Source organism: Hyperolius riggenbachi, chromosome 6, assembly GCF_040937935.1.
Source record: "Hyperolius riggenbachi isolate aHypRig1 chromosome 6, aHypRig1.pri, whole genome shotgun sequence".
NCBI lineage: Eukaryota > Metazoa > Chordata > Amphibia > Anura > Hyperoliidae > Hyperolius > Hyperolius riggenbachi.
The window spans coordinates 3,892,307-3,913,615 of record NC_090651.1 but is presented as its reverse complement, the minus strand read 5'-3'; the positions used below and the strand labels follow the sequence as shown (position 1 = coordinate 3,913,615).

The 21,309-nt window shown below is 48.6% G+C and overlaps 1 protein-coding gene across 6 annotated transcripts in view; it reads right to left on the bottom strand.

The window, feature by feature from the left end:
• Positions 1-21,309, bottom strand: part of MTOR (mechanistic target of rapamycin kinase) — a 347,943-nt gene that overhangs the window by 206,800 nt on the left and 119,834 nt on the right. For all 6 annotated transcript variants that reach the window (XM_068238758.1, XM_068238761.1, XM_068238762.1 and 3 more), the window contains 8 exons: positions 20,009-20,214; positions 19,806-19,928; positions 18,053-18,136; positions 17,468-17,560; positions 17,257-17,391; positions 15,640-15,769; positions 10,848-11,098; positions 10,740-10,760 (listed from right to left, as the gene is read on the bottom strand). In XM_068238758.1, the coding sequence (XP_068094859.1) occupies positions 10,740-10,760; positions 10,848-11,098; positions 15,640-15,769; positions 17,257-17,391; positions 17,468-17,560; positions 18,053-18,136; positions 19,806-19,928; positions 20,009-20,214 (1,043 nt within the window). The remainder of the gene's footprint in view (positions 1-10,739; positions 10,761-10,847; positions 11,099-15,639; positions 15,770-17,256; positions 17,392-17,467; positions 17,561-18,052; positions 18,137-19,805; positions 19,929-20,008; positions 20,215-21,309) is intronic.

Below are 21,309 nucleotides of genomic sequence, written 5' to 3'. Positions count from 1 at the left end.
GTCCCAGCCATGTGCCTGTATGACTATACAATGTATGGCCAATCCTGATATAGTAATCTCAGTCCCCGGGTCCCAGCCATGTGCCTGTATGACTATACAATGTATGGCCAATCCTGATATAGTAATCTCAGTCCCCGGGTCCCAGCCATGTGCCTGTATGACTATACAATGTATGGCCAATCCTGATATAGTAATCTCAGTCCCCGGGTCCCGGCCATGTGCCTGTATGACTATACAATGTATGGCCAATCCTGATATAGTAATCTCAGTCCCCGGGTCCCGGCCATGTGCCTGTATGACTATACAATGTATGGCCAATCCTGATATAGTAATCTCAGTCCCCGGGTCCCGGCCATGTGCCTGTATGACTATACAATGTATGGCCAATCCTGATATAGTAATCTCAGTCCCCGGGTCCCGGCCATGTGCCTGTATGACTATACAATGTATGGCCAATCCTGATATAGTAATCTCAGTCCCTGGGTCCCGGCCATGTGCCTGTATGACTATACAATGTATGACCAATCCTGATATAGTAATCTCAGTCCCCGGGTCCCAGCCATGTGCCTGTATGACTATACAATGTATGGCCAATCCTGATATAGTAATCTCAGTCCCCGGGTCCTGACCATGTGCCTGTATGACTATATAATGTATGGCCAATCCTGATATAGTAATCTCAGTCCCCGGGTCCCGGCCATGTGCCTGTATGACTATACAATGTATGGCCAATCCTGATATAGTAATCTCAGTCCCCGGGTCCCAGCCATGTGCCTGTATGACTATACAATGTATGGCCAATCCTGATATAGTAATCTCAGTCCCCGGGTCCCGGCCATGTGTCTGTATGACTATACAATGTATGGCCAATCCTGATATAGTAATCTCAGTCCCCTGGTCCCGGCCATGTGTCTGTATGACTATACAATGTATGGCCAATCCTGATATAGTAATCTCAGTCCCCAGGTCCCGGCCATGTGCCTGTATGACTATACAATGTATGACCAATCCTGATATAGTAATCTCAGTCCCCGGGTCCCAGCCATGTGCCTGTATGACTATACAATGTATGGCCAATCCTGATATAGTAATCTCAGTCCCCGGGTCCCAGCCATGTGCCTGTATGACTATACAATGTATGGCCAATCCTGATATAGTAATCTCAGTCCCCGGGTCCTGGCCATGTGCCTGTATGACTATACAATGTATGACCAATCCTGATATAGTAATCTCAGTCCCCGGGTCCTGGCCATGTGCCTGTATGACTATACAATGTATGGCCAATCCTGATATAGTAATCTCAGTCCCCGGCCATGTGCCTGTATGACTATACAATGTATGGCCAATCCTGATATAGTAATCTCAGTCCCCGGGTCCTGCCCATGTGCCTGTATGACTATACAATGTATGGCCAATCCTGATATAGTAATCTCAGTCCCCGGCCATGTGCCTGTATGACTATACAATGTATGGCCAATCCTGATATAGTAATCTCAGTCCTCGGCCATGTGCCTGTATGACTATACAATGTATGGCCAATCCTGATATAGTAATCTCAGTCCCCGGCCATGTGCCTGTATGACTATACAATGTATGGCCAATCCTGATATAGTAATCTCAGTCCCCGGGTCCCAGCCATGTGCCTGTATGACTATACAATGTATGGCCAATCCTGATATAGTAATCTCAGTCCCTGGGTCCTGGCCATGTGCCTGTATGACTATACAATGTATGGCCAATCCTGATATAGTAATCTCAGTCCCCGGGTCCCGGCCATGTGCCTGTATGACTATACAATGTATGGCCAATCCTGATATAGTAATCTCAGTCCCCGGGTCCTGGCCATGTGTCTGTATGACTATACAATGTATGGCCAATCCTGATATAGTAATCTCAGTCCCCGGGTCCTGACCATGTGCTTGTATGACTATACAATGTATGGCCAATCCTGATATAGTAATCTCAGTCCCCGGCCATGTGCCTGTATGACTATACAATGTATGACCAATCCTGATATAGTAATCTCAGTCCCCGGGTCCCGGCCATGTGCCTGTATGACTATACAATGTATGGCCAATCCTGATATAGTAATCTCAGTCCCCGGGTCCCAGCCATGTGCCTGTATGACTATACAATGTATGGCCAATCCTGATATAGTAATCTCAGTCCCCGAGTCCTGACCATGTGCTTGTATGACTATACAATGTATGGCCAATCCTGATATAGTAATCTCAGTCCCCGGGTCCCGGTCATGTACCTGTATGACTATACAATGTATGGCCAATCCTGATATAGTAATCTCAGTCCCCGGGTCCCGGCCATGTACCTGTATGACTATAAAATGTATGGCCAATCCTGATATAGTAATCTCAGTCCCCGGGTCCCGGCCATGTGCCTGTATGACTATACAATGTATGGCCAATCCTGATATAGTAATCTCAGTCCCCGGGTCCTGACCATGTGCCTGTATGACTATACAATGTATGGCCAATCCTGATATAGTAATCTCAGTCCCCGGGTCCCGGCCATGTGCCTGTATGACTATACAATATATGGCCAATCCTGATATAGTAATCTCAGTCCCCGGGTCCCGGCCATGTGCCTGTATGATTATACAATGTATGGCCAATCCTGATATAGTAATCTCAGTCCCCGGGTCCCTCTCATGTGCCTGTATGACTATAAAATGTATGGCCAATCCTGATATAGTAATCTCAGTCCCCGGGTCCCGGCCATGTGCCTGTATGACTATAAAATGTATGGCCAATCCTGATATAGTAATCTCAGTCCCTGGGTCCTGGCCATGTGCCTGAATGACTATAAAATGTATGGCCAATCCTGATATAGTAATCTCAGTCCCTGGGTCCCGGCCATGTGCCTGTATGACTATACAATGTATGGCCAATCCTGATATAGTAATCTCAGTCCCCGAGTCCCGGCCATGTGCCTGTATGACTATACAATGTATGGCCAATCCTGATATAGTAATCTCAGTCCCCGGGTCCTGGCCATGTGTCTGTATGACTATACAATGTATGGCCAATCCTGATATAGTAATCTCAGTCCCCGGGTCCCTCTCATGTGCCTGTATGACTATAAAATGTATGGCCAATCCTGATATAGTAATCTCAGTCCCCGGGTCCCGGCCATGTGCCTGTATGACTATATAATGTATGGCCAATCCTGATATAGTAATCTCAGTCCCCGGGTCCCAGCCATGTGCCTGTATGACTATACAATGTATGGCCAATCCTGATATAGTAATCTCAGTCCCTGGGTCCCGGCCATGTGCCTGTATGACTATACAATGTATGGCCAATCCTGATATAGTAATCTCAGTCCCCGGGTCCCAGCCATGTGCCTGTATGACTATACAATGTATGGCCAATCCTGATATAGTAATCTCAGTCCCCGGGTCCCGGCCATGTGCCTGTATGACTATACAATGTATGGCCAATCCTGATATAGTAATCTCAGTCCCTGGGTCCTGGCCATGTGCCTGTATGACTATAAAATGTATGGCCAATCCTGATATAGTAATCTCAGTCCCCGGGTCCTGGCCATGTGCCTGTATGACTATAAAATGTATGGCCAATCCTGATATAGTAATCTCAGTCCCCGGGTCCTGGCCATGTGCCTGTATGACTATACAATGTATGGCCAATTCTGATATAGTAATCTCAGTCCCCGGGTCCCTGGCAATGTGCCTGTATGACTATACAATGTATGGCCAATCCTGATATAGTAATCTCAGTCCCCGGGTCCCGGCCATGTGCCTGTATGACTATACAATGTATGGCCAATCCTGATATAGTAATCTCAGTCCCCGGGTCCCGGCCATGTGCCTGTATGACTATACAATGTATGGCCAATCCTGATATAGTAATCTCAGTCCCCGGGTCCCGGCCATGTGCCTGTATGACTATACAATGTATGGCCAATCCTGATATAGTAATCTCAGTCCCCAGGTCCCGGCCATGTGCCTGTATGACTATACAATGTATGACCAATCCTGATATAGTAATCTCAGTCCCCGGGTCCCGGCCATGTGCCTGTATGACTATACAATGTATGGCCAATCCTGATATAGTAATCTCAGTCCCCAGGTCCAGACCATGTGCCTGTATGACTATACAATGTATGGCCAATCCTGATATAGTAATCTCAGTCTCCGGGTCCAGACCATGTGCCTTGTATGACTATACAATGTATGGCCAATCCTGATATAGTAATCTCAGTCCCCGGCCATGTGCCTGTATGACTATACAATGTATGACCAATCCTGATATAGTAATCTCAGTCCCTGGGTCCTGGCCATGTGCCTGTATGACTATACAATGTTTTTTTTTGTTAGGAATTTGCAGTGTAATACCTACCATGAAGAACAAAGTTGGTTGTCCTAGAAAATGTATTTTTTTAGACAACACAAACAAATAAAAGAGGTTTAAAAACAAACGTTTGATCTGTTGTTGAGCCTTTTTGCAGTTAGAGGTGAATAAGCAACAGACACACATCCCAAATACCAGAGAGAATAACCGCTTCCTGTGATGGTGAGTATAGACAGGAAGTAATAACCGCTTCCTGTGATGGTGAGTATAGACAGGAAGTAATAACCACTTCCTGTGATGGTGAGTATAGACAGGAAGTAATAACCGTGTTCTGTGCTGGTGAATAGAGACATGAAGAGGTGGAAGACCAGAGACAACATACGGCTCCTACCAGGAACAGCAAATACATGGAATTGCTCTGCCGCCACGAGTTTGATACGTTTTCGTCCACGATTTCGTAATTCCAGTCAGATTCTAAACCCAAATTGCCACTGTCATTGGCGTCTGCCTGGAGTGGATCCAGAAGAATGTCACGAGGGTGGAAATGTTAGCATACAAGTCTCACCAGGGAAAGAAACCAACATGAGAAACTACTTATAATAGCAACATAAGGGATGGGAGGTCCTGCGGACAAGAGGAGGTCCTGCGGACAAGAGGAGGCCCTGCGGACAAGAGGAGGTCTGGGAAACAGACACTGAGGTATCCGCCATTTCTGCACAGGGGAATATAAACCACTCTTCCCACAAGCTCTTCTTACATTATCCCGAGAATCCTGATATAAAGTATAACTGCAGTTATAAGAGAGATTTTATAAAAATGTGTTCATTACCCATAAACTCATATTCCTACACAGGCCACACCCCCACTCTATCACGCTCCTGAAAACCTTTCCCAGAATGCACTGGAATTACCTAGACTTCATTTCAAGCTTTGAGTGATGCCTAATATAGAATTACTGTTTGGCATTAAAAACAACACAACTCCCAACTGCTTACTGAACATATAGTTGTCCTACCTGCCTTTGTAACAAAATAACAATCTAAGTAAAAGGCAGTGTACTTTACATCGCAGTATAGTTAATGGCTGTAGGTAACATTATGCATTGTTGGGTCATATTTTGCCCACGTGAGGAGAAGGAAGGAAACGTGTTGCCCATGATGAGTGGCACTGCAGGTCAGGAACCTCCTCCTTTACTTAGCAAACAGTAGCTTATCTTCACAAATCTCCTCACTGGGAGGGGCAGTTAAGCACAGCCCACTCCAGTCAGCGGAGTCGCGCCATAAGGCTATGAAGGACAATAAAAAATATGAATCATTTAATTTTTTCCTAAGTCCTGTAAACCTGCAGGAGCGGCGGGGTGTCTAAGGCCTCTTTTCCACCAACTGTTGAGCTTTGTGCTCAGCAAGCAGTTGCTAGGCAGCAGTGAGCAGTTACCAGGCAGCAACAAGCAGTTACCAGGCAGCAGCGAGCAGATAGCAGGCAGCAGTGAGCAGTTATGAGAGTTTGAGAGGCATTTCACTGCCTAGAAACAGTTCGTGAAAAAGAGGCCTGACAGGAGCAGAGAGCAGGGAATGGCTGGTGTGCAGGAATGAGGATTCTGTGCAGACTGCTGCATGTAAACAACGGAAGATGCTGCAGTTATAACTAAATTCATAAGAAAAACCAACTCCTTTACAGATGAGCAGGGGAAATGAACACACCCGCACAAAGTCTCACTTCTGCAGTTACAAACTAAACACACAAAAAAAACCAACTTAATTAGCATACAAATATTTTTAAGGTGACTATCATTATTATTATGGATTTATATAGCAACAGTACCTTCCGTGGCTATAATGACCTGGCAAATGAAATTGGGATTCTGCGCCCTTGTGTGGATGACAAGGAAGGGCTTTTCAGTTGATAAAAAAGGTACTTGGTGGAAACAGGGATTAAAAAAATCTAACCCCGAACCACAGAACGTAGCAAAGGCAAAATAACGCAATTTACACCGCAAAAATGGGTGAACTGTTTACAATTCAAACTGCTAACCGCCCAGCTCTCAATTATCGAGACAAACGAACAACCTGGATCAGAGATGTAGCTATAAAAGCTAGAAGATCACAGAAAGAAATACATACACAGAGGCAAAGCATATTATTTCAGGTGTATTAGTACAAGAAACATCACTGCCCTCTAGTGGAGGCGACTGGAAATGCGTGGGCCATCAACCCACATACAGGACTTTAAGAGAGCGAATAAATATTAAAAACAGCAAGGATGTCATTCTAATCTCCAAGTGAATTTCTAAAAAAAACAATTCTTTATTGAAAACAAATCCATATGTCAAATATTAGTGCAGATCATGGAATATATCATGAAATGTGCTGTTTCCCTGAGTAGGTTCCGCCGTACGATCATCGATTTAACATACGTGTGACTTACAGCACTATGCGCACACCCCCTGTCCCGGGATATAATGATGTACAGAGAAAGCCTGTAAGAAGCTATAATGTGAGGCCGGTCTATAGGAACAGAGCATGAAATGAATACCATTATAAGAGGTCTCACAGTACATCAGAGATCGGGAGCCCTGGAGGGACGATTGGTAAGGACATTTAGGAAGTTTGGCAATAAATATTGCCCTTGTGGAAAGTCGGACTCCTGTAGAGGTGGATATGAAGGTGGTCTTGTTAGTCAGAAATGGATAAGCTAAGCATCTCCTTCAAAGAGGTCACTGTGACCTTTATGGCATCAGGCCTGGATTCAATACATTGTGTGGCCACCAGGGCTGGTCAGTGTTCAGTATAAACAAGGGTGTCATGTAGTTTGGAGGCCCTTCTAAGGGTGGCCACTAATGATCCAATCTTACCAGATTTATGTTGTAAAAGAGTAAACTGATGGAATATATTAAAGGGAAGGTTCAGGCACAGGCAAAAAAAAATAAATCCAAATCCACTTACCTGGGGCTTCCTCCAGCCCGTGGCAGGCAGAAGGTGCCCTCGGCGCCGCTCTGCAGGCTCCCGGTGGTCTCCGGTGGCCGACCCGACCTGGCCAGGCCGGCGACCAGGTCGGGCTTCTTCTGCGCTCCAATCTGCGTCTCACTGGTGCGCGCTGACGTCATCGGACGTCCTCCGGGCTGTACTGCGCAGGCTCAGTACTACTGAGCCTGCGCAGTACAGCCCGGAGGACGCCTGATGATGTCATCGCGCCCGCGTGAAACGCAGATTGGAGCGCACAAGAAGCCCGACCTGGTCGCCGGCCTGGCCAGGTCGGGTCGGCAACCGGGAGCCTGCGGAGCGGCGCCGAGGGCACCTCCGGCCTTCCACGGGCTGGAGGAAGCCCCAGGTAAGTGGATTTGGATTTTTTTTTTTATGCCTGTGCCTGAACCTTCCCTTTAATTGGATACTATAGGCAGTTCCCTTGTATTAGATAGAAATGGTAAGATTGGATGAAAAAGATTGGATCATTAGTGGCCACCATAACAGTTAAGGTGCCCATACATCAGGTGACTTTGGTGGCCAATCGACCATCCAATTCGATTATTGAATTGGTTGAAAATCGGTGCCGCCAAGTGCAGACCCGATCGGCGATGCGACCAATTTCAGGCTGAAATTGGTTGGGTTAGTCGATGGTTCAAGATGTCGGGCCGAAGTTGGTTGCTCGGATGTGCTAAGGTACGGCGTCCGATTTCGGAATAAGCGACGAGACGACGAACCCCACCCCGCCGTAATGTATAAATGTGCCCCCCCCCGTGTGTGCATTATACATTACCTGTCCCGTGTCAGCCGCTGCGCAGTGTCGGTAACCTCCGGGCGGCCTCCGTACACGCCACTTGGGCATAGTGTCTAACGTTGGCGCATAGCGTCTGACGTCCGCTTCTATGCGTCAGTGGTGTGTACGGAGGCCTCCCGGAGGTTACGGGCACCGCGTTGAAGGCTGCCACAGGACAGGTAATGTATAATGCACACACTGGGGGGGACATTTATACATTCGGGGGCGACGGCGATGCAGAAGATTTCATGCTGGAATTGGACAGGAATTGGGCTGCAGAATATAGGCAGCTTTGACGAACAGACACATTTATATAATCAGATTACAGATAAATGTGTCTTTTTGTCGAATCTGCCCATAATCTCCTGATGTGTGGACACCTAAGTGCTGGTTTCTGAGGCAAGAGGGGCTTCAGATAGAGATCCTTCCTTGTGTGGGGCGGATGGGGCTGATTTCGATATGTTGGTGGTTGTATTTGGTAATCAATGTAACAGAAGTCTGATGGTCTGTGGGGGTGGGCTGCTTCTCTGCTGCTGGTGGGCTGCTTCTCTGCTGCTGGTGGGCTGCTTCTCTGCGGCTGGTGGGCTGCTTCTCTGCGGCTGGTGGGCTGCTTCTCTGCGGCTGGTGGGCTGCTTCTCTGCGGCTGGTGGGCTGCTTCTCTGCCGCTGGTGGGCTGCTTCTCTGCCGCTGGTGGGCTGCTTCTCTGCCGCTGGTGGGCTGCTTCTCTGCCGCTGGTGGGCTGCTTCTCTGCCGCTGGTGGGCTGCTTCCCTGCCGCTGGTGGGCTGCTTCCCTGCCGCTGGTGGGCTGCTTCCCTGCCGCTGGTGGGCTGCTTCCCTGCCGCTGGTGGGCTGCTTCCCTGCAGCTGGTGGGCTGCTTCTCTGCCGCTGGTGGGCTGCTTCTCTGCTGCTGGTGGGCTGCTTCTCCGCTGCTGGTGGTCTGGTTTGTATTTTACCTTCTCTAGCTTGGGCATCATCTGTTTTTTTTGAGGGGTATTTTCATTCTTTGAATTTTGCCAAAAGGACTTTTGATTGGTCATTCTGGTCTCTCACTGACACGCCCACCACATCCTCATGCTAAACCACGCACTCCGGATATCCCCACAGTTATCAGCGTGGTCTTCCACCTGTCCGTCTTTTCCTGTGTTGTCTGATTAAGTCATTCCTTCAAGAGCTGAAGACTTCCCATTGTGATTAGCTGAAGTCTCTGAAGAAACAGCATTACCTGGCATGGACATTATATTGCGGTTTCCCCTGTATACGGATTACCTTGTTGTTACATCTGGAGGTACATGGCAGTTATGTTTTGCTCCAGGCTCCTCGTTACTGCAGCATTGTACAGCTTATCACCCGTCCCTGTACAGCTCATTTACAGACCATACAATCCTATCCACGTACTTCTATTATGTTCAGCCTGGCCTCATCGCCATCAGACCTCCTGCTCATGTCATCATTTACCAGCAGAGACAATATGCTGATAACCCTGTATGTATGGATGCATAACACATGTTAAACCAATGATCGTATGTCAGAACCTACACAGGGAAACTCCATCTTCATGGTTTAGGTAAGCCCATTATGTTCACTAAGGCCTAGTGCACACCAGAGCGTTTCCGCTGCGGTTTGCGATCCGCCTGCGGGTACGGATCCGCTAGGGTAATGTATTTCAATGGGCTGGTGCACACCAGAGCGGGAGGCGTTTTGCAGAAACGCATACTCCCGGGCTGCAGCAGATTTTGGATTGCAGATGCGTTTCTGCCTCAATGTTAAGTATAGGAAAAACGCAAACCGCTCTGAAAAACGGCACTTCAGAGCGGTTTGCCAGGCGTTTTTTGTTACAGTAGCTGTTCAGTAACAGCTTTACTGTAACAATACAGGAAATCTACTACACCAAAACCGCTACACAAAACCGCAAAACGCTAGCTGAAACGCTACAGAAAAATAACAAAAAGCGTTTCAAAATCTGCTAGCATTTTGCGGATCTGCTAGCGGTTTTTGGTGTGCACCAGGCCTAACATGACTTGTATTCCAATAAAGAAAAATTGTAGCAATTAATTGCCAGATTTGACTTTCAGTTCATATTATTAGAGATGGTCCTGTCTAGGAGAAGTCATGAAGAAGCATGTGATTAGTGTGGTCAGGTGATAGGACCATCATTAATCAGAGACTTACATAGCTATCACCTGACCAGACTGATCACGTGCTTCTCCATGACTTCTCCTAGACATGACCATCACTAATCAGAGACTTACATATTTATCATCTGACCACACTGGTCAGGGGATAATATGTAAGTCTCTGATTAGTGATGATCATGTCTAGGAGAAATCATGGAGAAGCATGTGATCAGTCTGGACAGGTGATGGATATGCAAGTTAGTTTGATAAGATATGTAAGTCTCTGATTAGTGATGGTCAGGTTTAGGAGAAGTCATGGTTTTGAAAATCTATCAGCTGATCAAACATCACATGGCTCTCCATAAGTTCTCGTAGACATGACCATCACTAGAGTTATTCCTTCACAGCCCTGTTGTGGGCGGGTCGCTCCCCATTTGCTGCCGCCTCCATCAGAGGATGCTGCAGTTTGTGGTCAGTATGGAGCCCCTCTTGTCATTACACATCCTCCATATCCCCCAGAATATATACGCTTTATTAGACTTACTTGAGGAGAAGGCTGGTGAGACTGTGGAGAGAGGATATGAAGCCGTTATTAGCACAAGTAATGTGATTTGTGTGATTTCCCTATGAGAAGCAGCAGAGCGGGACTCACCTCCCTCACGTTGTTGTCACAGAGGCGGATGACACTCAGGAACGTCGGCATCACCTGCGGCAGGAACTGGACACACTTCAGTCCCAGCGACTTGAAGATGAAGGTGATGGCCTGGACCACCATGGTGTGGTGCGCAGAGAGGGACTGATCCCGCAGGATCCGCATCAGCGTCACCACCGACACCGCCGGGTAGAATTCATCCAAGGGGAGGTTCCCCATGTTCACCAGCATCTCACTGGTGCTGTAATCAGCTGAGAGAGAGCAGGTGGGGACACAAGTGAGACCACGCGTAATGCATTACCGCGCCTTAAACAGGAACGTTACCGAAGGGGGAAAAATAAATCATTACATTGCAACCTGAGAAGTCACAAAAATAGAAGAGAGATCAAGAAATGATTGCTATCCGCCATGTAGTCTGTTCATATTGTCTGAGCCACAATGAGCCTGCATCATCTTTACTACTGGCAGACAAGAAAGCACCAGCTGCCATTATCCATAACCACAACCCCTAACATTGCGATAGGCTGAAAGGTTGTTTTTTTATAGACATACAAATGCACAGAAGTGCAAGATACTGGTTGCTTGGCAGTTGCAAACAGCTGTTATTTCCCACAATACAACGAGGTTCACAGACAGGAAACTGTCAGGACCGTGGTCCTGACATCACACTGTGGGAGGGGTTTCACCAAAATATCCGCCATACAGGATCCCCCCCCCCCCCCCCCCCCAATAATCTACTCGAGAAATGGTAAAGATCTCTCATGGAAAAGGAGGCATCAACTACTGAAGTTCAATCCTTGATTACAGTTTTTCTTTAACGATTTCAGCTGCCCGGACGTGATCCTCACGATCGCGCCCCCGTGGTGTCCCTTAGTAGCCCTGGGATCAGTGAACGGGAAAATGGTTCCCATTCACTGATCTAAGTTGCCAGCAGAAAAAACGACGGTCCCTAATCAGAGGCTGCAGTTTTTCTAAAAAAAAATGTCCCTGTCCTCCTTGTGCTTCCAATCAGCACAAGGAAAAAAAAAACAACTCAAGGTGGCCATCTTGTGGCAAAATGGTAAAACTACATCTACATACATTTTTCATGCCATTTTACACATACACATACATTAAAAATTAACTGTTTATTTCCCAACACCAAAAAATTACCCAAATAAAAATTTTTATGAAAATTTTTTTTGCAATAAATAAAAAAAAAAACCAAAATAGTTACCTAAGGGTCTGAACTTTTTAAATATGCATTTGAAGGGGGTATACAACGAACATTTTTTAAATTATAAGCTTGTAAATAGTGATGGACGCAAAGCTGAAAAAATGCACCTTTATTTCCAAATAAAATATTGGTGCCATACATTGTGATAGGGACAAAGTTTAAATAGTGTCATAACCGAGACAAACGGGCAAATAAAATACATAGGTTTTAACTATGGTAGCATGTATTATTTTAAAGCTATAATGGCTGAAAACTAAGAAATGTTGTTTTTTCCATTTTTTCTTAACCACTTGACCACTGAGGGGTTTTACCCCTTCAGCACCAGAGCAATTTTCACCTTTCAGCGCTCCTTCCATTTATTTGTCTATAACTTTATTATTACTTATCGCAATGAAATGAATTATATCTTGTTTTTTCACCATCAATTAGGCTTTCTTTAGGTGGGACATTATGCCAAGAATTATTTTATTCTAAATGTGTTTTAATGGGAAAATAGGAAACAATTTGGGAAAAAAATAATTTTTCAGTTTTCTGCCTTTATAGTTTTTAAATAATGCATGCTACTGTAATTAAAACCCATGAAATTTATTTGCATATTTGTCCCGGTTATTACACCGTTTAAATTAAGTCCCTATCACAATGTTTGTCGCCAATATTTTATTTGGAAATAAAAGTGCATTTTTTTCAGTTTTGTGTCCATCCCTAATTACAAGCCCGTAGTTTATAAAGTAACAGTGTTATACCCTCTTGACATATATTTAAAGAGTTCAGTCCCTAAGGTAACTATTTATGTTTTTTATTGTAATTTTTTTTTTATTACAAAAAAAAAAAAAAAATTGGGGAGTGTGGGAGGTAATGAGTTAATTTATAATGTAAAACTATGTATATTTATATGAAAAATGCTTTCGGGTGTAGTTTTACTATTTGGCCACAAGATGGCCACAGTAACTTTTTGTGAATGCGTCCTGCAAGCGTAGGAAGTACGCTTGCAGGAAGTTCAGGGAGGCTGGGAAACTTTTTTTTTTTCACAATGAAGCAGCGCGCTTCTCATAGAAGCAGCCGATCATTGCTGGCGGGCTTAGATCAACGAACAGGAATGGTTATTCCCGTTCATTGATCTCCGGGCGAGCGGGCGGCGGCGTGCACGAGCGAGTGAGCGAGCGGGAGTGCACGTAGCGGCGGGAGGTGCGTATATCTCCGCACCTGATGGTTAAAGGTTGTGCAAAGGGACGGAGATATACGCACCTGCGGTGGTAAAGTGGTTAATATTCCTGTTAAAATGCATTTATAAAAAAAATCATTCTTAGCAAAATGTACCACCTAAAGAAAGCCTAATTAGTGGCGGAAAAAAAAGATATAGATCAATAAATTGTGATAAGTAGTGATAAAGTTATTAGCGAATAAATGGGAGGTGAAAATTGCTCTGATGCATAAGGTGAAAAATCCCCGCGGGCTGAAATGGTTAATGGGCACCTGAACTGAGAGGGATATGGAGGCTGCTATATTTATTTCCTGTTAAACAATACCAGTTCCCTGGCTGTCCTGTTGATCTATGTGGCTGCAGTAGTGTCTGAATCACACCAGAAACAAGCATGCAGCTAATCCAGTCCCAAGAAGGTGTGAGACAGAGGGAGGGACTGCAGAGAGGAACAGAGAGAGGTGCAGTGCAAGTGAGGCGGGAGACAGAGGGATGCATCACCTGACAGACTAGAGGAGGAGGGACTTATCAACAGAGAGGTGTGGTCACAGTTCTTCCCAGGTGACAGGTCGCTCTCCTTTAGGTCTCCTGGATGACAAGTAGGGATGAGCGAGAAACAAAATTACCCACTTGTGTGTGAGGAGGGGGTTGTGGCAGAGAGGGTTAGTTTTAAGTCTGGCTGTGAAGGAGGAAGTCTGGCTGTGAAGGAGGAAGTATCAGGAGGATGGAGGAAGTCTGGCTGTGAAGGAGGAAGTCTGGGTGTGAAGGAGGAAGTATCAGGAGGATGGAGGAGGTCTGGCTGTGAAGGAGGAAGTACCAGGAGGATGGAGGAAGTCTGGCTGTGAAGGAGGAAGTATCAGGAGGATGGAGGAAGTCTGGCTGTGAAGGAGGAAGTATCAGGAGGATGGAGGAAGTCTGGCTGTTAAGGAGGAAGTATCAGGAGGATGGAGTAAGTCTGGCTGTGAAGGAGGAAGTCTGGCTGTGAAGGAGGAAGTATCAGGAGGATGGAGGAAGTCTGGCTGTTAAGGAGGAAGTATCAGGAGGATGGAGTAAGTCTGGCTGTAAAGGAGGAAGTATCAGGAGGATGGAAGAAGTCTGGCTGTAAAGGAGGAAGTATCAGGAGGATGGAGGAAGTCTGGCTGTGAAGGAGGAAGTATCAGGAGGATGGAGGAAGTCTGGCTGTTAAGGAGGAAGTATCAGGAGGATGGAGTAAGTCTGGCTGTAAAGGAGGAAGTATCAGGAGGATGGAAGAAGTCTGGCTGTAAAGGAGGAAGTATCAGGAGGATGGAGGAAGTCTGGCTGTGAAGGAGGAAGTATCAGGAGGATGGAGGAAGTCTGGCTGTTAAGGAGGAAGTATCAGGAGGATGGAGTAAGTCTGGCTGTGAAGGAGGAAGTATCAGGAGGATGGAAGAAGTCTGGCTGTAAAGGAGGAAGTATCAGGAGGATGGAGGAAGTCTGGCTGTGAAGGAGGAAGTATCAGGAGGATGGAGGAAGTCTGGCTGTTAAGGAGGAAGTATCAGGAGGATGGAAGAAGTCTGGCTGTGAAGGAGGAAGTATCAGAAGGATGGAGGTACATTTGTACATTAACTGTCTCCTCAGACACAAGCCGGTAGCATACCGCTTCTGGCTCATCCCTTTTTATCACCTGGGAGACCAGAAGATGCTCCAGAGTCCACCCAGATAATGCTGCTCATGCCCCTGCTCATAACATAATGCGGAGGGTCCCAGGAAAACCAAACATCGAAGATGGATGAGGAACAGTTTGCAATAGCGGTCCCCAAAGCTGGGTGGGCTTCAATGAAAGCATAGACACTAGCCTTGTTCCAGTCCAGGGGCCGCTATCACTGGTCAAGGTGAAGATGCGGGATACTGGCACCACCTGGCACTAAAGAGGTTCTTAAAGAGCCCCTGGGGGGTACTTACCTCTGGATCCTAATGAAGCTTCCCCTGTCCTCCTGCGTCCCAGCACGGTCAGCCACCGAAGATCTGCCCACAAGCTATCCCCACGGTGCTGGGCTCCAGGATCACAGCAATCCTGTGTGTGCCTCGCACAGTCGCGCCTTTCCTTCAGGTTCAGGCAGAAGTAGACGAGCCCGTACGGTGCCTGCGCGGTAGAGCGGATCCGATCAGGCTCGGCTATTTCTGCCTCAACCCAAAGAAAAAACACTACTGCGCGAGGCTGACACAGGACTGTCCCGATCCTGGAGCCCAGATATTCGGAGGCTGGCAGCGCTGGAACGGAGGGACGGAGGAGGACGGGCAAAGCCTCATTAGGATCCAGAGGCCCGCCTCCCCAGGTAAGTACTCCATGGAGGCACTTTTCCTTACAGATTCTCTTTAGATGTTAGACTAATAGCCACGGCTAGCTTCATCCTTACCAGAGTCCGGGCTGGTCTTCGATTCAGACATACTAAGTGCCGAGGCATCTCTGGACTGGTCAATCATCCCAATATTCACTTTGTGCTTGTATGGATCCAGAGCTCCTAGAAGTCCGAGCACCCGAATAGCCTGGAAGACGGGAGGAGGACATTGCTCAGTGCGGCCCATGTGGTCACAATACAGGAACTCCACCCACAGGGCAGCCATGTGGTCACAATACAGGAACTCCACCCACAGGGCAGCCATATGGTCACAATACAAGAACTCCACCCACAGGGCAGCCATGTGGTCACAATACAGGAACTCCACCCACAGGGCAGCCATGTGGTCACAATACAGGAACTCCACCCACAGGGCAGCCATGTGGTCATTATACAGAAACTCCCCCCAGGGTGCAGCCATGTGGTCATTATACAGGAACTCCACCCACAGGGCAGCCATGTGGTCATTATACAGAAACTCCCCCCAGGGTGCAGCCATGTGGTCATTATACAGGAACTCCACCCACAGGGCAGCCATGTGGTCATTATACAAGTCCCCCCACAGGGCAGCCATGTGGTCATTATACAGGAACTCCCCCCACAGGGCAGCCATGTGGTCACAATACAGGAACTCCACCCACAGGGCAGCCATGTGGTCACAATACAGGAACTCCCCCCACAGGGCAGCCATGTGGTCACAATACAGGAACTCCACCCACAGGGCAGCCATGTGGTCACAATACAGGAACTCCACCCACAGGGCAGCCATGTGGTCACAATACAGGAACTCCCCCCACAGGGCAGCCATGTGGTCATTATACAGAAACTCCCCCCAGGGTGCAGCCATGTGGTCATTATACAGGAACTCCACCCACAGGGCAGCCATGTGGTCATTATACAGAAACTCCCCCCAGGGTGCAGCCATGTGGTCATTATACAGGAACTCCACCCACAGGGCAGCCATGTGGTCATTATACAGGAAGTCCCCCCACAGGGCAGCCATGTGGTCATTATACAGGAACTCCCCCCACAGGGCAGCCATGTGGTCACAATACAGGAACTCCACCCACAGGGCAGCCATGTGGTCACAATACAGGAACTCCCCCCACAGGGCAGCCATGTGGTCACAATACAGGAACTCCCCCCAGGGTGCAGCCATGTGGTCATTATACAGAAACTCCCCCCAGGGTGCAGCCATGTGGTCAATACAGGAACTCCCCCCACAGGGCAGCCATGTGGTCATTATACAGAAACTCCCTACAGGGTGCAGCCATGTGGTCATTATACAGGAACTCCACCCACAGGGCAGCCATGTGGTCATTATACAGAAACTCCCCCCAGGGTGCAGCCATGTGGTCATTATACAGGAACTCCACCCACAGGGCAGCCATGTGGTCATTATACAGGAACTCCCCCCCACAGGGCAGCCATGTGGTCATTATACAGGAACTCCCCCCACAGGGCAGCCATGTGGTCATTATACAGGAACTCCCCCCAGGGTGCAGCCATGTGGTCACAACACAGGAGCTCCCCCCAGAGGGTAGCCATGTGCTCATTATACAGGAACTCCCCCAAGAGGGCGGCCATGTGGTCATTATACAGGAACTCCCCCCAGAGTGTGACATCATCACTCACCTCTCGCCGGATTCCCTGGTTCTGTTCTGTTTTCAGGAAGTTTAGCAGCACTTCCAGCAGAGAGGGATACTTGCGGTACGGTTCCACTACATACCCCGTGCTGGCAACCAGCTGCCCCAGTGTCCACAGCGCCACCTAGAGTACAAAACAGAAGTCAGACGCTGCGCCTCAATGCATTCTAGCAGTGAGCTTGTGAGGTAATGGTGCGGACCTGTCTCTTAGCCAGCAGAGAGGAATCCTGTAACATGTCCATAATGATCGGAAACAACTCATCCATCCACTTCCTCATCTCCATCCCGCTGACCTGCAGAAAGCAGAGGCAAGACTGAGCACATACATGGAGTACACACAATATACATGGAATATACCATACAACCATACATGGAATATATCGTACAACAATACACGGAATACACACAATATACATGGAATATACCATACAACCATACATGGCGTACACACAATATACATGGAATATACCATACATGGAATATATCGTACAACAATACACGGAATATACTGTACAACCAATACATGGAATACACACAATATACATTGAATATACCGTACAACCATACATGGAATATATCGTACAACAATACACGGAACACACACAAAATACATGGAATATACCATACAACCATACATGGAATATATCGTACAACAATACACGGAATACACACAAAATACACAGAATATACTGTATAACCATACATGGAGCACACACAATATGCATCGGTCGGTTTCACAACATCACGGCTCCCCACTAAGGGAAGGAAATGGACAGAAGCCCTACCTGAGCGAGCTCTCCGATCGTTGCCAGGACATTGGTCACCACTCCAGGGTTGGGGTCCGGGTCTCGCAGCTTCAGGATGAGAGCCTGAGAGATACACAGAGATCAGAGAGTGAGACACAATCTGCATGCTGGAAATGCAATCAGCCGATATCATCACTATTCATTCTTCGTGCTATGAAAGCAGATATTTCTATGACACCTAGATGCTGAAAAAACATGAAAAACCCAAACCGTGCCAGCACAGCACCCGCCACACCGACGCAAACTGTGCTAGCACTGCCCCGACCACGCTGTCCCAAACTGTGCCAGCACTGTCCCGACCACGCCATCCCAAACTGTGCCAGCACAGCACCCGCCACACCGATCCAAACTGTGCCAGCACTGCCCCGACCACGCCATCCCAAACTGTGCCAGCGCAGCACCCGCCACAACGACCCAAACTGTGCCAGCACAGCACCCGCCACACCGACCCAAACTGTGCCAGTATGGGCCCGACCACGCCGTCCCAAACTGTGCCAGCACAGCACCGACCACGCCGTCCCAAACTGTGCCAGTATGGGCCCGACCACGCCGTCCCAAACTGTGCCAGCACAGCACCGACCACGCCGTCCCAAACTGAGTCAGAACGGCACCGACCACGCTGTCCCAAGCTGTGCCAGCACAGCACCCGCCACACCGACCCAAACTGTACCAGCACGGCCCCGACCACGCCGTCCCAAACTGTGCCAGCACGGCCCCGACCACGCCGTCCCAAACTGTGCCAGCACGGCCCCGACCACGCCGTCCCAAACTGTGCCAGCACGGCCCCGACCACGCCATCCCAAACTGTGCTAGCGCAGCACGCGCCACAACGACCCAAACTGCGCCAGCACAGCACCGACCACACCGTCCCACACTGTGCCAGCACGGCACCGACCACGCTGTCCCAAGCTGTGCCAGCACAGCACCAGCCACACCGACCCAAACTGTGCCAGCACTGCCCCGACCACGCCATCCCAAACTGTGCTAGCGCAGCACGCGCCACAACGACCCAAACTGCGCCAGCACAGCACCCGCCACACCGACCCAAACTGTGCCAGTACGGCCCCGACCACGCCGTCCCAAACTGCGCCAGCACGGCACCGACCACGCCGTCCCAAACTGTGCCAGCACGGCCCCCACCATGCCGTCCCACACTGTGCCAGCACGGCCCCCACCATGCCATCCCAAACTGTGCCAGCACGGCCCCCACCACGCCGTCCCAAACTGAGCCAGCACGGCCCCGACCACGCCGTCCCAAACTGTGCCAGCACGGCCCTGACCACGCCGTCCCAAACTGTGCCAGCACGGCCCCGACCACGCCGTCCCAAACTGTGCCAGCACGGCCCCGACCACGCCGTCCAAAACTGTGCCAGCACGGCCCCGACCACGCCGTCCCAAACTGTGCCAGCACGGCCCCGACCACGCCGTCCCAAACTGTGCCAGCACGGCCCCGACCACGCCGTCCCAAACTGTGCCAGCACGGCCCCGACCACGCCGTCCCAAACTGTGCCAGCACGGCCCCGACAACGCCGTCCCAAACTGTGCCAGCACGGCCCCGACCACGCCGTCCCAAACTGTGCCAGCACCGACCACGCCGTCCCAAACTGTGCCAGTAAAAGTAAAAATAAATAAAGTTACACAGTATTTCAGTTTGCAGAAGAGTCTGAGATAATGAGCAGCCTGGGAGACAGAGGAAGTAGCCATAGAGAGAGAGCAGGAGAGGTGAGTATACCTTCAGTATGGGTTCCATGTAGGGGCGGATCAGACGTGGTGCATTGGATACGAGATGCCCCAGCATACGGGCGCTCTGCTCCTTGTTCCTTCCCACCCCGCTGTGCTCCAGCTCTGTCAGGATCTAAACACATCCGAGAGGATTACATTGTGATCAGCAGATAGAAGAGATCCCAAGACACAACATCGCGAAGCATCACCTACCTGGATGAGCATCTTGCGTAGGAAAGGCATGACGAACGCCGGGTTCATGCTGCTCAAACGACCGATGGTACAGATCGCAAGCTCCCGGATCTCAAATACCTCATCGTTCAGCGCCACAAACAAGGCCTGCAGGTTCTCCGCCTGCGCCAGGTGCGTGTCGAAGCGTTCATCCAGGGAAGCCAACACACAGTAACGGATATCGGGATCTACAGGACAGAGCAGGAAAATCAGAGGAATAATGTGTGTGTCAAATCGTTCATCCAGGGAAGCCAACACACAGTAACGGATATCAGGGTCTACAGGACAGAGCAGGAAAATCAGAGGAATAATGTGTGTTTCAAATCGTTCATCCAGGGCAGCAAACACACAGTAACGGATATCAGGGTCTACAGGACAGAGAAGAAAAACAGAGAAATAGCAATAACAGCAGGTGTGTGTGGAAGCGTTCATCCAGGGAAGCCAACACACAGTAACGGATATCAGGGTCTACAGGACAACAATCAGAGAAACAACAACAGCAGGTGCACGTGGAAGCGTTCATCCAGGAAAGCAAACACACAGTAACAGATATCGGGGTCTACAGGACAGAGCAGGAAAATCAGAGAAATAACGATAACAGCAGGTGCGTGTCAAAGCGTTCATCCAGGGACGCCAACACACAGTAACGGATATTAGGGTCTACAGGACAGAGCAGGAAAATCAGAGAAATAACAGCAGGTGCGTGTGGAAGCGTTCATCCAGGGACGCCAACGCACAGTAACTGATATCGGGATCTACAGGACAGAGCAGGAAAATCAGAGGAATAATGTGTGTGTCAAATCGTTCATCCAGGGAAGCCAACACACAGTAACGGATATCAGGGTCTACAGGACAGAGCAGGAAAATCAGAGGAATAATGTGTGTTTCAAATCGTTCATCCAGGGCAGCAAACACACAGTAACGGATATCAGGGTCTACAGGACAGAGAAGAAAAACAGAGAAATAGCAATAACAGCAGGTGTGTGTGGAAGCGTTCATCCAGGGAAGCCAACACACAGTAACGGATATCAGGGTCTACAGGACAACAATCAGAGAAACAACAACAGCAGGTGCACGTGGAAGCGTTCATCCAAGAAAGCAAACACACAGTAACAGATATCGGGGTCTACAGGACAGAGCAGGAAAATCAGAGAAATAACGATAACAGCAGGTGCGTGTCAAAGCATTCATCCAGGGACGCCAACACACAGTAACGGATATTAGGGTCTACAGGACAGAGCAGGAAAATCAGAGAAATAACAGCAGGTGCGTGTGGAAGCGTT